Below are 16,233 nucleotides of genomic sequence, written 5' to 3'. Positions count from 1 at the left end.
CGGATGTGTACTGCTACATCGTCACTTGTGCGAAAAAGAATTCTCAATATTCACTCGTGTGTCCGAATATCTACTGAACAAGACATTTTAAATCATCTCTACATGTTGACCAGTAGCAAGTGCGAGAACGGACTATCAAAGAGAAAACTATCAGCAGCAAAAGCCGACAATCTATGGCTGCTCCTCCAGTCAATTTGAAAATTTTCAGAGTTAACATGTGGATGCTTCAAAAAAAAAATATTGTGCGCTCTTGCTTATGTCCGCACGCCATTCGGTGCCCAGAAGTTGGTCTTCACTGTCGAATCAACATGCAATTGGTATTTGGAAAGGAATATTGCGTTAATCTTGACTGTGCGACTTGTAAACATGAAGTCGAACGCCGCGTTTTCCGGATCATTTTACAACCTTAGACAGGCGTTTGGCGTGGCGTGGTGGTTAGTGTACTCGGTTCGTAATCAGTTGGTGGCGAGTTTGAATCCCGTCAGGAGGCGTTTTACTTTTCCATTTTTCGTTTTTATGAGAATGCGCGCTATTTTCCTTAAGTATCTATTTATTTATGGCGAATGGACACCCTCGTTTTAACCATGTGAAGCCATTTTGCGCACAGTACTGGGACGCTGCCGCTCCAGCGTCCCAGTACCAGCGCAGGGAGGCGCTGGTACAAGCGCCATACTGGGCCCACAATCCGGCAGGGCGCTGGTTTTTGGATTAGGGTGAACAATAAAAATACCGAATTCTACAACTTTCCAGACATCTCGCGTCATTGTGATTACTTTCGTTGCGGCTATTTTGCGTTTTTTATTCATACGTTAACTCATTACACAGGTTTACATATATTAGATTTTTAATAAACTTGACATGCCACAAAAGACGTTTAGACGTTGTTACGACCGCTTTTCGTTCTAACCATTACGAAAAACATCTTCGTTCAAGGTCTACATCTCAGAACAGATGAATGCACTTGTTGAAACGTTTGCAAATATTGCCATTCTACTAAAAAAACTGCATAATCTGTCTGATTAAGTCACTGTTGAAACAACTGTTCGTTGGGTAGAATTGTCCCGATTTTGGCAGCGTTAGTCTCGACATATTGTTTACAAGAACTTGACAACACACGCGTATCAAAATTTGTAGAGCGTGGAATGGTGTCAAATCTGCATGGATTCTGCATGTCTCCTTCGGTTGTAACCGACAATGGTATTGTCTGAGAGCACGAAATCGTGTATTACTAACAGCAAATGGTATAGAACTGCATTACTAACAGCAAATGGTATAGAACTATTACAAATTCGAAGAATGAAAAGTCGGCTACAGTTTCTTTCAGACATAGTGAACCACAGGCTACCCTTAGACACCGCAGTATACGTATCCCCCTTGTTAAGCAGACCCACTCGACACCACTATCCTCATTCCCTAACGCCAATCTTCGCAAGGACTGATACTTTTCGGTACTCCTTCTTCCCACAAACAATAGATGATTGGAATAAACTAACCGAAGCATTTCCTCAACGCCCTTGACCATTTGTGTAAATACTCTTCTTCCATGACTTCCTTGAATGGTATTATCACCTTGTTGTTCAACTGTTACTTTTTTTAAAATTCATAACCCCTCTGTCTTATAGCAAAGAAATTGTGTAAAAAACGCTTTGCAACCTTGTTTAATTCTGTTATTAGTGTGTTTCATGTATGCTCACCCTGCTTGGACTTTTTGTCTGCAGTATTCTATAAATAATAAATAAATAAATGCTCCCTGAAAAACCAAGTTGGTGCCCACAAGATGTCATTTCTACACCAATCAATCTTTCAAGTGCACATGTACAGTAATAAGTAATGCCAATGCTAATTGATCCTCTAAGAAATGCTTTGCGTTAGTATGAAGGACGTAAAAAGCAAGTGAGGGCAGAACTGCGTGACCCCAGACAACTTACTTGTGAAATATTAAAATTTACTGCGCTTTAAAAAGAACTATTCTGACAGTGGCAGACAGTAGCAAACAGGTCTTCAAGAGTAAGCACACACACACATACACACACGCACATATATATATATATATATATATATATATATATATATATATATATATATATATATATATATATATATATATATATAGTCCAGTAGATCCTCCGTGAGCGGTCACAACGTGGTTTATTTCGACGTTTCGGCCTAGAGTCTGGCCTTCATCAGGATTATGATGAAGGCCAGACTCTAGGCCGAAACGTCGAAATAAACCACGTTGTGACCGCTCACGGAGGATCTACTGGACTATATGCAACGCTACGGCCACTCAACCACCATGCCTGCCTATATATATACACGCGATGATATAACACCCGGTACCATGCTGCAGAATTAAGTATGCTTGTAAGTACAATGGATGAGCTGTCATTGATACTTGTCAAGCAGTGATAGCGTGTCATGAAAATTTTGGTATGCATTCCTGCAGCTTAACGGCCATGCAAGCAGCCATAGCTGGATGGATAGATAGATAGATAGATAGATAGATAGATAGATAGATAGATAGATAGATAGATAGATAGATAGATAGATAGATTTTTCTTACTGCGCAGAGGCGTCACCGAGTTCGGTGGAGGAGGTAAAGAAAATGTTGTCGATTATCCGCAATGCCTTCAGAAGAGAATTCGAGACATCGAGTTGGGTCGTAGGCGAAGATCGAAGAATTGCCATCTCAAAACTGGCCAACTTGCGTGCTTTCGTGGGAAGTCCTGGACAGCGCATCGCACCATATTTCGTGGAACGACTTTACTGTGAGTACTCGTTCCTCTATTCCTTTTTCGCATTCGAGTTACCGAACAATTTTTGTAGGTCTATGCCATTAATTTGGTAGTAACCAGTGTAGTTGTCCTTTTGTTCGAAAACCAATATAAGAAGTGGCAAGCGGTGTGGGAGGCGACTCATAACTCTACTCGAAAAAATAGAAAAGAAGTGAAAATTTAAGAGTCTATTTTCCTGTATTGGGCTCAGGAACTAGCTAACTGTCAGTGATGCCAAAAAAAGTGTACGGGATGTATCTAGTAGTATTTGCAATGTTACCATAAAGAAGGAACAACACACAGGAATTGACTTTCTACTGGTGGACCCTACCTGCAACGTTCCGATAACGCCTCTGTTGTTCTACCAACTGAGCTAAAGTGGTGGTCGTCCCTCCGTCCGCTTTATTCGGCATGTATGTATATTTAAACGCCGTCATCTCCGTGAGCGCTGTCAGCACCCATGACGACTAATGTGGAGCACTCTTTTTGGGCTTGTTGGCCTAGCGGATCTCACAATCTTACAACAAGCTGTAATATGACTATTTGCACGCGTTCACACGTTTAGTCTCTGCTAGCAAATGGTTATGTTTCTTATCAATTTTGTTCACATTTACACTACAAGTAGGACTAATAGCATCCCTCATACATTGATGGACATCATTGTTTCTATATTATTACGGCACCTAACAGAGAAAAAAAATTGCCCGCAGCTTCCCTCGGGGGAACACCGAGGAGGATGCGGAGCATATAATTGGTTAACGGGGTGTTAAAGTGCGACTTACTTGGGTCGATGGCTAAATTGGTTAACGTGGTTGTAGGAGGGGGTGTTAAATGAGTGAACACGTACACACGTATGCGAAAGGACGGCGCTGGTCGAAGGGACGTCGATCATTGTGTTTGTGGATTCGTTGGAATTCATTTCACCGCGACCTTGGACGTCGACGCGCCGTACAAACCAACCGACGAGCGCCAACTGAGCGAGCGAGCGCCGACCTTGAGTATATGCGCATGCACTGTCAGCTGTTGAATGTTCTCGAAGGAGAAGCGCGCGCACGGCACAGATGGCGACGGCGCGACGGCGCATGCGCTGTCAGCTGTCGAATGTTCTCGAAGGAGAAGCGCGCGCGGCACAGATGGTGGGCGACGGCGCGACGGCGCATGCGCGCGCGTCAGCTGTCGAATGTTTGAGAAGCGGTGCGGACGGCGCACTACAAGGCGCGAGTATAAGATGCTTCCGCATCTAAAACATCGTGAGATCCCGAGTACAGCGGGAATCAATGAAATGCGGAGCACGAATGAGGAAGGTTGATAGGTATTTTAAAATCCACACAACGTTACGAAGCGGCCGTCAATTGTGCCGTATAGAACTTCCATGGCTTGATTATTATGTTTGAACCTGCCACTTACTTTTGTCGTCTATTCATGTCACGTGATACCAAACTCGGTATATGTGGAGCTAGCGAAACGGCCATGAGTGCGCTATGAGCGTAGCATGTAGTCATGTTTTACGGAACTTGCTACGTGACGCCAACTAATATCACGTGCTACGTGCTACGTAGCACATGTTAATATCATGTGCTACTTGACTCCATCTGGCAGAAAGATTGTTTCCCCACACCCGTCATGTCTTGCCGGTGGCGCTTATTCACGCTGCTTGTTTAAACATATATGTATACCCCACGAATTATGATAGATGACAGTCGGAGAACCTTAGTAGATCGCATGTTCGGTGCCTGCGAGCTGCAGGCTATCTCTCGTCCTCTTTTTCCTCTCATTTACATTTCAAATACTACCAATGGCACTCCCGATACTTTTCTTAGACTGTCTTTTGGTTCCTATGATTATTGAGGGGGGGGGGGGGGTGCGCCAATGGCGCTGTGCTGCGTTAATCTGATCTGCTGCGCCAAGCAGCGCCTAAACGAAAATTTGCCCGCGCAATGCAAAACTTAGTCGAGTTTTATCGTCGACCGAGCGACAACCGTGGGCTCCCCATAGATGCAACCGCGTTCGTATAAAATTCCGCGTTCTTATCGAACGTGGTATTTCGGATCATGCATGAATCTTGCGCCACGTGAACACAATGCATGATTTTTTTTAAGGTGGCGTTAGTGTGCATACTTCAATATGCGACTCTATAACAGCAAAACTGTTTGCCGAACTATAAAGATGGCAGTGATGTTGCAAAAAACTCGCTCCACCGTTGTCAAGCAACCGCCGAGCACAGCAGCACGTGATCGGTGGTTGCTTGGCAATTGTGCCGCGAGTTTTTCGCTATAGAAATTTTCAAAAAATTCTGCAAATCTTATGTACCTGGTAATCGACGTCATGCGAAGCATGCGGACAGGATGTGACAGTGGAGCAGTTTTTCGATTGAGTGACACATCATGAAATGACACTAAATATGTGTGCAAATGTTCCACGCACAGACATTTATTGAATAGTTGCAGATGTTTATAAAACAAGTCGTTTGCACCTTGTCAACAATTACAACTGGAACATACGTATTAGCGCCCCACCGCGGTGGTCTAGTGGCTAAGGTACTCGGCTGCTGACCCGCAGGTCACGGGTTCGGTTCCTGGCTGCGGCGGCTGCATTTCCGATGGAGGCGGAAATGTTGTAGGCCCGTGTACTCAGATTTGGGTGCACGTAAAAGAACCTCAGGTGGTCAAAATTTCCGGAGTCCTCCACTACGGCGTCTCTCATAATCAAATGGTGGTTTTGGGACGTTAAATCCCATAAATCAATCAACATACGTATTAGCAACACTAGAGGCTGATATGAAGTGCTGATGCTTATGAGGGGGCTAGCCCTAGAAGCTGCCAGATAAATTACCTTCAGCGTATGGCAACAAACTACAATAGATGTTAACCCCGCCTGACGCCTGTATCAAAGTAGTACATGTGTATATTTTATAAAATTAGGCAGGCAGCACTGCTACCACTATTGACGTTGCACGATCATTAGCGTCTATTTGAAAAGTAGTTCCGAGACCTGGTGTAGCGTCATTTATCTTCGTTGTCTATTCACGTCATGCAATATCAAATTTGGTATAGGTGCGCATAGCAAAACAACTGTGAGCCCGCTGTGACCGTAGCATGCAGTCATGTTTTACATGACATGCCTGTCATGATTATCATGTTTGGACGTGTTATTTAGCTCAGTCGTCCACTCACGTTACGTAATATCAAACTTGGTATATGTGAAGCTAGCAGAAGGACCAAGAGCGCATGTTGAGCGTGGTATATTGTGCATTCCTACATGAGACGCATCTAATGATTATGATTATCATGTTTGCAATAGTCTTGTACCTTCGCCATCCATTCACGTCCAGTAATAACGAATTTGGTATATGTGAAGTTAACGAAACGACCGCGTGCGCACTATGAAGGTGGCGTGTAGTGCTGACTATTCATAACACGAAAATCACGACATGCACGTCATGTTTCCTATGTACGGCCTCTCACTTATTTTGGCCATGCAGACATGTCATACGATACCAGCATTGCAAAAAGTCTTATGAACGAAACCACCGCAAGAGAAGCCATAGCATAAATGTAAATCATGACATTCATGACATACATGTCGTGATTCTCACGTTGTCACTAGTCAGTTACGCTCGTCGTACAGTTATGTTATGCCATATCAATTTTGATGCCGATACCATTATCGAGACAGCCAAGAGAGCTAAAAGTTGTAGGCGGCTAGATAAATGGATGGATGGATGGATGGATGGACGGATGGATGGATGGATGGATGGATGAATGGATGGGTGGATGGGTGGGTGGATGGGTGGATGGGTTGGATGGGTGGGTGGGTGGGTGGGTGGTTGGACGGACGGACGGACGGGCGGACGGATGAATGGGTACATCCGTCCAAAAAGAGGATCGCTAGGTAGCGTCGAGGAGCGCGGACGTGAAAACGTCGGCTCCCGTTTTTCTAAATGTTTTCGGTCGTTTCTTTGCTTCAAGATCACTTGCCTTTGTGCTTATTCGAACAAGCAAGCTCTGCGGTTTCAGTGGAGATGCCATTTTTGGCGGTGAGTGAACTCTTAGACATATTTTTGGACTTTAAAGTTGCGACGCGGCGAGCGTCCCCGCTAACCCTAACCATACCTAGGGTTGGCGAGGAGTACGGCCGTTACATGTAGCCAAGGGCTCGGCCAGACGCGGAAGCTACTGGATACACCTCCGTACGTCGCAGCCGACAACCAGGCACTGAAATGCCTTCCACCGTAATCGTGGAGGGAATGGAAGTAAGCGCGGAGATCTTCGACAGACCAAGATGGGCCACCGCCATGGGACGCCGAAGACAGACGACTCCGTCGAACGAGGAGCTGGCCGCTGGGACGGTCGAGCACAGCAACCAGCTGAAGCACCCGAGGGGCTTTAAAAAAGTCAATCGGCACTACACCGTGTGGTATCCGCTTCCAGGCTACTCCGCCTACCCAAAGACCAGATAATGGTAATTATGAGACCCAGAGGAGGATTGGACGTGGCCCGAGTCGACCTCGTTCTGCTGGCGAGAGCCGTCGTCATCATGGCCGCCCAGATCCCCGATGAACAAGCACGGGAGGGCACGATCTGCCCAAACAATATGCAAAACATCATTGTTATTTCTACGCCATACCAAAATAATGCTACATCATACGTGAACGTACAGAAACTGTACACAAGCCAAGGCTCGTTCGAAGTTGCCGCATACGTGGCCGCGCCCGATAATACACGCAAGGGCGTCCTCAAGAACGTTGACCCCTCCCTTGACGGCGCAACGCTCAGACGCCTGATTGTGCACGACCGAAATCCCACTGCCATCGAAGCAAGACGCGTTAAAAAGACCAAAGTCGTCGCAATCCTCTTTGACGGGTTGCGCGTTCCGAGCACAGTGATATGCGGAACCGCCATGGTTTTGTGCTCGCTCTACAAGCGACAAGTCGATGTTTGCAGATCGTGCGGAGGAGTCGGCCATCGCGCCGATGTTTGCCGGCACACAAACGCAACGAGCAAGAAATGTCACAACTGTGGTGAAACGCTACAAGAAGACGGTGTGCACCACTGCGAGCCGAAATGCAAGCTTTGCGATGGAAATCACCCCACCGGAGATCGCGAATGCAAAAGACGCTTCCGCATTCCATACATAGTGAGAAGGAGAAGAAGACGCAGAAAGCAAGAGTGGCAAGCACAACAACGTCAAGACGCACCAACATCTGTCACGTTTAAGGAACCCTGCCACAACCAGGTGCCGGTACGGGAGAACGCCTCGAGCATCCATCGCCGTTCTCCATCCAGGGAGAGATCCCGATCCAGAGGGCGTTCCCGATCCAGAAGGCGTTTTCGATCCAGAGGTCGTTCTCGTTCCGGAGGGCGCCCCTTGACCCTGTCGGGATCCGACAACCGCCTGTCATTTTGGGAGTGCTCCAGATCCCGATCGAGAACGAGACCAACAGCCACGCAGCAGCAGCAGCAGCAGCAGCTGAACAATGGCTCCTGGGCCAGCAGGGTTGCAGATGAATCACGAAGCACAAGTAGCCAGCCCAAAGGTAAGGCACAGTCAGAGCATGCTCCCGATTCTCGTATTGTAGCGCTTGAACAAGAAAACAGGGCCCTCAAAAAGGAGCTTGAAGAGCTCCGGACCTCAATAGCTAGAATAGAGAGCTGCCACGGAATTAATCTGTGGAGCTCACCGGCACCACCGACAACACGTTCACAACAAACTATCCACAACACACACAAACGCAAGGCCGTAGACAGCGACAGCGACACGACGGAGGAGATCGAGATGGTCTCAATAGAAAAAGAAGCCCCACTGACAAATGTCGAGTCCGCGACAATTAAGCTCAGGACAAAATTGATACGTTGGTGAACACGCTTGCCAAGTTTATGGAAACCTTTAAGACTTACACTGACAAAGCTGACCAGAGGCTCGTGAGCCTGGAGAAGATGGCAGCCAACCCACCTGGGGCAGGTGCTCCTCAGAACCTAAGCGCGGACAAACCAGCGGTTACGGCAAGCGTGCCGAGCATAACTTCTAGAGCTAAAGTCCGACCAGTCAAAGCACGCAATCTCGCGGAAATAACGAGCCGCGACGCACACAAGCTATCAAGCCAAAACGGCCGCTGACCGTAACGAGATTAAGATCTGGCAGTTGAACTGTAACTCACTTCAGAAATGCAAAGCAGCACTAACACAACTATTGCTAGCCTGTAAAAAAAGCCGCATATAATATTGCTACAGGAATGTGGAGAAAGCAAAACTGCTAAAAGCATTGGCATACGGGGGTACAGGTTAGCCAGGCCGACCCTGCACCCCGAGCAGAACAAGACGCGAGGAGTGGCTACCTTCATCCGGAAGGACATAATGTTCGCCAAAAGGGACGCCCCCGTATACAAAAAAGGCCTGGAAATGGTCCTGGTGGAAATCTTACCACACTGGGCTGTTAAAAGAAGCATCTTTTTGCTCAATGTTTTTCAGTTCTCCATCAGGTAAGAAAAGAGATTTCAACAGACTGCTTATCTCGGCGGTAAAAATGGCGGGTGACAATCCGCTCATAGTAGCGGCCGATTTTAACGCCAGGAGTACTGAATGGGGATACTTAAAAAGCGAAGGCAAAGGCACCAAGTTAGCAGAAAGCACGAATGCGCTGGACCTGCAGCTGATAAACAACCTTGCCCTCCCTTCAAGAAGGGGTAATTCGGTACAGCGGGACACAATGCTGAACTTAACCTTCACCAAGAACGTCAGAGCTACCTGGGATAACCTCGCCGAAGACCTAGGTAGCGACCACTGCATCCTGATAATTACCGTTGAGAATGAGGCAAAAGCGTTAAGAAAATTCAAAATCACAGACTGAGACCAGTTCCACAAAATACGGGAGCAGAAGGACAATACAAAACAATCATATGAAGCCCTAATAAATGAATTAAAAATGGCAGCGAATGAGGCCACCAAAGAAGTCGATACTGATCAATCCATCCAGGCAATGGACTCTCACCTGGCCAGTTTGCTGGAGAAAGAGCATGACCTAAAAGAAGCGTGGCGTAAAAACAAGCTCAACAGACACTTACGCACAAAAATTGCGGACCTTGGCCGCGAAATTGAATCTCACGCCAAAACACTCTGCGCCCAGCAGTGGAACAACGCATGTGACGAAGCAGATGGCAAAATGAGGAAGGGAACCAAATGGGGGCTGCTCAAACACCTTATGGCGGACAGCGACAAACCCACCAGAGGCGGCACCCAGCTGCAAATTGAACGATTGGTGCACAAGCATGCCCAGGATAGTGGTGGATCCCAAGCTCTCCTCAAAACGCCAGGCCAAAAGAATCTCCCACTGGAAAGCAAATAAGTAGCCTGGGAAAACAAAAATCCCTCATATGGAGGTCGACCGCAAAAAAAGCTAGACGAACCATTCAGCGAAGCTGAAATACGGTACGCTCTACAACAACTCAAAGGCAGATCGGCGCCAGGGCCAGATGGAATCGACAATGAACTGCTAAAGAATCTAGACGATAAAGCAATCGTAATCATTACTAAGAAGATAAATGAGGCATGGGAAACGGGTACCGTGCCTAAAGAATGGCGTAGTGCCAAGGTTTCACTCATCCCGAAACCTGGAAAACCGCTGAGCATCGATAACTTAAGGCCCATATCACTCACATCTTGCGTTGGAAAAGTAGCTGAGCATGCAATACTTAACCGTATCACGGACCACATTGAGAGCAATGGACTCTTTCGACACAACATTATTGGCTTCCGCAGAGCACTGTCCACACAGGACGCCATGTTGATGTTGAGAGAACACATATGTTACGGCCTCCTCCACACGCCCAAAGCCATATTAGCCCTGGACCTCGCGGGGGCCTTTGACATCATAAAACATGAACACATTCTGGGTGAAATATCGCACATAAACCTAGGCGAGAAATTCTACAACTACATTAAAGGCTTTCTGGCGAATCGAACCGCCCCCATACGCATAGAAGAGCAATGCGGCGAATCCGAACGACTCGGAAATATCGGCACCCCACAAGGGTGAGTGCTCTCGCCATTGATCTTTATTGTGGCGATGCACTGGTTGCCGGAGAAGCTCGCTCAAATCCCATCCATGCAGCATGCCATATACGCGGATGATATTACCATATGGGTCCCACGTGCCCACTCATATGGTGCCTTGGAAGGAATCCTTCAACAAGCACTGACTACAACGGAAGAATTTCTTAGGCCAACTGTACTCGCACTGTCCCCTACTAAATCTACTCTAACGCTCTTTCACCCTCGACGAAATTCGGGCGAAGAAGAGCAGCAAGTAGTGCTAAAGCTGAGAACAACCAAACGATACCGCGAGTATATACGGTCAAACTACTAGGGCTAACGTTAAGCGCCAAGGAGGGCCACAACAAAGAAGCACTCAAGCGCCTTGAAAGAAGCATGAACAATTTTTCAAAAGGCATTGCTAGAATCGCCAACAAGAGAGCAGGCCTCCTAGAAGACAACATCATGAAGGCGTATCACGCCTTTCTCGTAAGTCACGTAGCATACGCGTTCCCGTTTCTGAAACTTACGAAGGCTGAAATCAAAAAGGTTGACTCCATGCTCCGCAAGGGACTGAAAACGGCACTCGGCTTGCCCAATAGCACGAGCAACGAGAAACTCGAGCAACGTGGTCTGCACAACACAGCCAAAGAAATTTTTGAGGCTCAGAGAGTGGCACAGATCACACGCCTGTCGTTGACGCACGCAGGCCATCTCATCCTACGAGACGCAGGCATTTGCCCAATTTTTCAACCAGAGAAAAGAACGCAACTTGGTAATGACGTGAAAAACACATTAGGGTTGAGCCAATTCCCCGCAACGTTCACCCTACGTTCAACAATGGGCGAAGGAAGGAAAGAGCGAGGGCGCTCATAAACAAGGCAAAAAAACACAACACGCACGCGCTACTCGTAGATGCCGCCCGCTACTATGGCAGGGAGGCGTTTGCCATAGCTGTCGTTGATATAGACGGAAACCTCATAAGCGCGGCAACCGTCCAAACAAGCCATGTCCACGAAGCAGAGGAAATGGCGATCGCACTAGCCTTGCAAAGCTGCCAAGCCTACTCCACAATATACACAGACTCTAAGACGGCGGCACGAACATTCGCGGCTGGCCTAGTAGCTGGAAGCACTGGAAAACTCACCGCCAACGCAATAACAGAGTACGAGAGCAAAGAAACCCTTGTTAACGAAGACAAAGCTCAAATCTACGTATCCTGGTTCCCAGCCTACATGGGACAGTTAGGAACTCGACCACTGCAATCCCAACGAAGAGGTCAACCGCCTGGCGCGTCAGCTCACATGCCGCGCCGCAGAGAACGACCCCTCGATGAGTGAGCGGTACGAGAATCTCTGCAGTCAGGACAAAGCACTCACATACCACAAGATCACTTCACATTACCGGGGACAAAGACGTGCCTTCCCAGCACCGCACCCAAAACTTAACAAAGCACAAGCTCACACTCTCAGAAGATTGCCAACACGTACGTACATAACACCATCCACCTTACACAGAGTCGACCCCGACACACCACCCACATGCTCCCTTTGCAACCATCCCTATTGCAATTTCGAACACATGCCCTGGCTGTGCCCTACCCATAGCGCAGCACAACTGAATACCCAAGAAGCTTGGCAGGAAGCCCTCAAGAGTAATCAAAACAAGCTGCAACTACAGGCGGTCCATAGGGCCCGGGACATCGCTACAAGCCTTCGGCTGCCAGCGCCATCCTGAGTGGAGCCTCCAGGTTGAAATAAGGGTCGGAATGGCCCTTTCTCAGCCTCCTCAGGATATGTTTAAATAAAGTCAATCTCTCTCTCTCCGTCCAAAAACGTTGTGTTTGGGAAAACAAAGACAAGAAGATATTTAAAATGATCAGGCTTTCGTCTTTCTTTTAAATCCACTAAAAAGCAATTATTACTTTTAAGCACTTTCATCTGGATCCAGAGAGTGTAAGCACGTTTTTTTTTCTCGGTGAAACTTTAGGGGAAATGCTATTTCATGTGAAAAGCAGGTCTTCCTAGTACTGTGAGGATTTGCTGCATACAATATCAAAAAAGGAAAAAAAGCGGCTTTGGATGCCCGTGTCATTAAGGAAAACTCTGTTTACAAAGGGGCAAACATCCACCACTCTGAGCAACGCTCAATGTTGCCTGTAGTTTTCTGATCAGTGAATTTCTAAGATGCATTAGTCAGCTTGCTTACTGGCGCATTGTGAAATACCAGAATTTCGGTGCAGTATCGCATTTATTGAATCAGTTTTTGTTTGTGTGAAACACATTTATTTTTTTCTTACAACTCACGTGGTATAACTTGTTGGCGTATCTGTTCCCTGCACGGTTGGAAGAATATATATTCAATATGCATGCTTGGTTAATGGATGACGTTGCAAGGTGGGATGATGCAGGGAGAGACCATGCATTTGTGTAATGAATCAAGGCATGGAGTTTAAACATTTTCGACCCCACCTTTAGCGGTACATAGTTACAATTTATTTTTTTATGTTATTGACAATGATTTGGCACGAGGGACCACAGCAGGTGAATGAAAACGTAGCAGGTTGCTTTGAGAAAATTAGAATAGATGGTAGAAATTATGTATTGTGGTGTCTTGAATTGCTGTCGTCTATCTCCTCATTGTAAAAAGAAGTTGGTATTTCGCGCAAGCGAGTGGATTTCTGCCAGGAACGCATGAAGTGACTCACCTTCCCGCAGGCGCTGGCCGATCAATTGGAAGCTTAGCTTCCTTACATGCGAAACTGTAGCCAGATAGTCGTCGAGTGGCTTCATAGCGTGCTAAAAATTAGGGTGGCCGGAATTTTTTTCCGCAAGCTAAACGCCTGATATACTGACTTTATTCGCCACATTGACCATTGACTTTATTCACCACATAATTACTTCACTTTTGACAAAATAGGGCGGCCACTTATATTGGTCTTCGAGAAACTGAGTCGGTGCATCACTTGCGGTGGCCCGCAAGATCTTTTATTCGCAATTTTCGTCCGCAACAGGAATTCTCACCCTTACTTATGCAAACAGCAGCAGCTTGGCCGCCCCTCAGCGACCATACAGCAGTAGATCAGCAATAAATGAAATAATTGCTTATTGACCTCGTGCCAAAAATCTGCCATCATTATATATGGGTATGTGGCACAAGAATCGAGTAAACGTATCAACACCCAAATTTTACTAAAAAAGAAAGCAACGGTGAACTGAACAAATGAGTTTAAAACCAAGGCGGTCAGCCGAATGGCCCCAGTATTTAGAATGCAATTATAGGGAACTGTGCAATGCTGGTTGTGAGGAGACGCCGAAGCGATGAAAAGACCATGATAATGACGACTTTTCCGCGCCTTATCTTCATCTGACTGTAGTTTACCCTAAAGGTCTCTGCGCTGAAAAATAACGTAGGAACAATGTAAGATCACATAGCCCAAACCTTGCAATGACGTTTAAACAAGCTCGAAACAACCATATTTTTACTCGGAGCAACTACCTAGCTTCACTGTTTCAAGGCTTGCGCAGCTTAGAGCCAGCTCCGCAAATTTTAAACGCGAAGCATTTCTTAGCGAACTTTGGCGACCTTGAGCGTATCTATCTATCTATCTATCTATCTATCTATCTATCTATCTATCTATCTATCTATCTATCTATCTATCTATCTATCTATCTATCTATCTATCTATCTATCTATCTATCTATCTATCTATCTATCTATCTATCTATCTATCTATCTATCTATCTAGCCGCCTACGACTTTTAGCTCTCCTGGCTGATGCAATTATGGTATTGATTCCTAACTTGGTATGGCGTAACTTGACTGCATGAAAAACATATTTCACTAGTCATAACATGAAAGTCATGACATGTATGTCATCAATGTCATGATTTACAATTCATGGTCCTGCAGATGTTGTGGTGATTCAGGGCACATGGCATGTTGCAAAACTTGTATGGTATGGCATGATTGCATGGCAAACACAAGTGACAGACCCTAGCATGAAAATCAGGACAGGCGTGTCATGTAACAACATGACCACATGCCACATTCATGGTGCGCTCACGGCCGTTTAGCTAGCGTCACATGTACAAAATTTCTTATTACAGTACGCGAATAAATGATGAAAGTATGTGACTAATGCAAACATGATAATCATGAGATGCGTGTAATGTAACAACATGACTATATGCTACGCTCATGATGTGCTCGTGGTCGTTTCGCTACCTTCACACGCACCAAACTCGGTATTATGCGGCGCGAACGCACGACATAGGTAAATATCACACCCAAACATGATAATCACGACATGCGTGTCACGTAACAACCTCACTGTTGACGCGCTCGCGGCCTTTTCGCTTGCTTCACATATGCCAAATTCGGTATTATGTTCAAATTTGGTATTACTTCACATATGCCAAATTTGGTATTGTATGACAGGCGCTAGTCCTGCCATGCAGTAGCAAGCAAGCGCCGCGCTGCCTTGCTTTGACGCATGCGTGTTTCAGCACGTCCAGCGTCCCCGCGTCACGAAAAGAGGGAGACGTGGTGTTGTCTGGGTAACGCACGGGCGCGAAATGCAGCATGTCGCATTTCGCGTCGGTTGCCGTAGGGCCGCGCTGATGGACGCTGGTCGCACCTGGCGTCAGACTATAGAGTGCTTGCGTTTTGCTAACGTTGCGTCACTGAGTCGAGCGTGCGTGCGCGTCAACGCTACATTGTAGTACATTGGGCCCTTCATGATGTGCTCGCGGCCGTTTTGCTTGCTCCACATATACCAAATTTGGTGTTACGTGACGTCAATGGATGGCGAAACGTAAGACTGGTGCAAACATGATAATCCTGACACGCGTGTCATGTAGAAACGTGACAACATACCTAGCTCTTAGCGTGCTTGCGGCTGTTTCGCTAGCTCGTCATATACTAAATTTGGTATCACGTGACGTGAATAGATGGCAAAAATAAACGACGCATTCAAACAGGATAATCATGACACGGAAGGCATGTACTGCATCATTTACCTCCACCTCGTAATGTAGAGCTGATTTTAAAGTAACATATCCACATTCATCCTTCGTGCTTCGAATATCATCGATTCCACTGTACGTGGGTTCTGCCAGTTTTTTTGTATTTTTTCAAAAGCGCAGCCTATAGGTGAGTGTGATTGCACACAAGGGAAAAATTGATAATATAACAGGTGAAGTAGAAACTAGATTTTAAGAATGCTCAAAGAGCAGTGCGCATGCGTCCAAGGGTGACCTGTGAAGACGTGGGAGTTTGACCTTCGGTAATGAGCAAGTCCTGATGTAAACTCAAGTGCGGCAGCTGTGCTGCCGGAACTGATTGTGGAGGCAGCGTCCCTGCCAGAATCTAGATCATTTCTAGCTGACTGAGAATCGTTAACCTGAGGCCGTGTGCTGTGCTATGGTATT

At 46.5% G+C, this 16,233-nt stretch overlaps 2 protein-coding genes across 2 annotated transcripts in view; both read left to right on the top strand.

The window, feature by feature from the left end:
• LOC142802918 (uncharacterized) overlaps positions 1-712 on the top strand; it is a 33,040-nt gene extending 32,328 nt beyond the window's left edge. The window contains exon 9 of the mRNA XM_075888002.1: positions 630-712. Coding sequence (XP_075744117.1) covers positions 630-712 — 83 coding nt within the window. The remainder of the gene's footprint in view (positions 1-629) is intronic.
• A 1,894-nt stretch (positions 713-2,606) lies between these two features.
• The window catches only part of LOC119159962 (neprilysin-21-like), a 30,980-nt gene continuing 17,353 nt past the window's right edge, over positions 2,607-16,233 (top strand). The window contains exon 1 of the mRNA XM_075890168.1: positions 2,607-2,768. The gene's annotated coding sequence lies outside the window, so the exon portion shown is untranslated. The remainder of the gene's footprint in view (positions 2,769-16,233) is intronic.

The sequence above is a fragment of the Rhipicephalus microplus genome, chromosome 3 (assembly GCF_043290135.1).
Source record: "Rhipicephalus microplus isolate Deutch F79 chromosome 3, USDA_Rmic, whole genome shotgun sequence".
NCBI classification, from domain to species: Eukaryota; Metazoa; Arthropoda; class Arachnida; order Ixodida; family Ixodidae; genus Rhipicephalus; species Rhipicephalus microplus.
The sequence above is the reverse complement of the archived record's forward strand: the minus strand, read 5'-3'. Positions and strand labels throughout refer to the sequence as shown.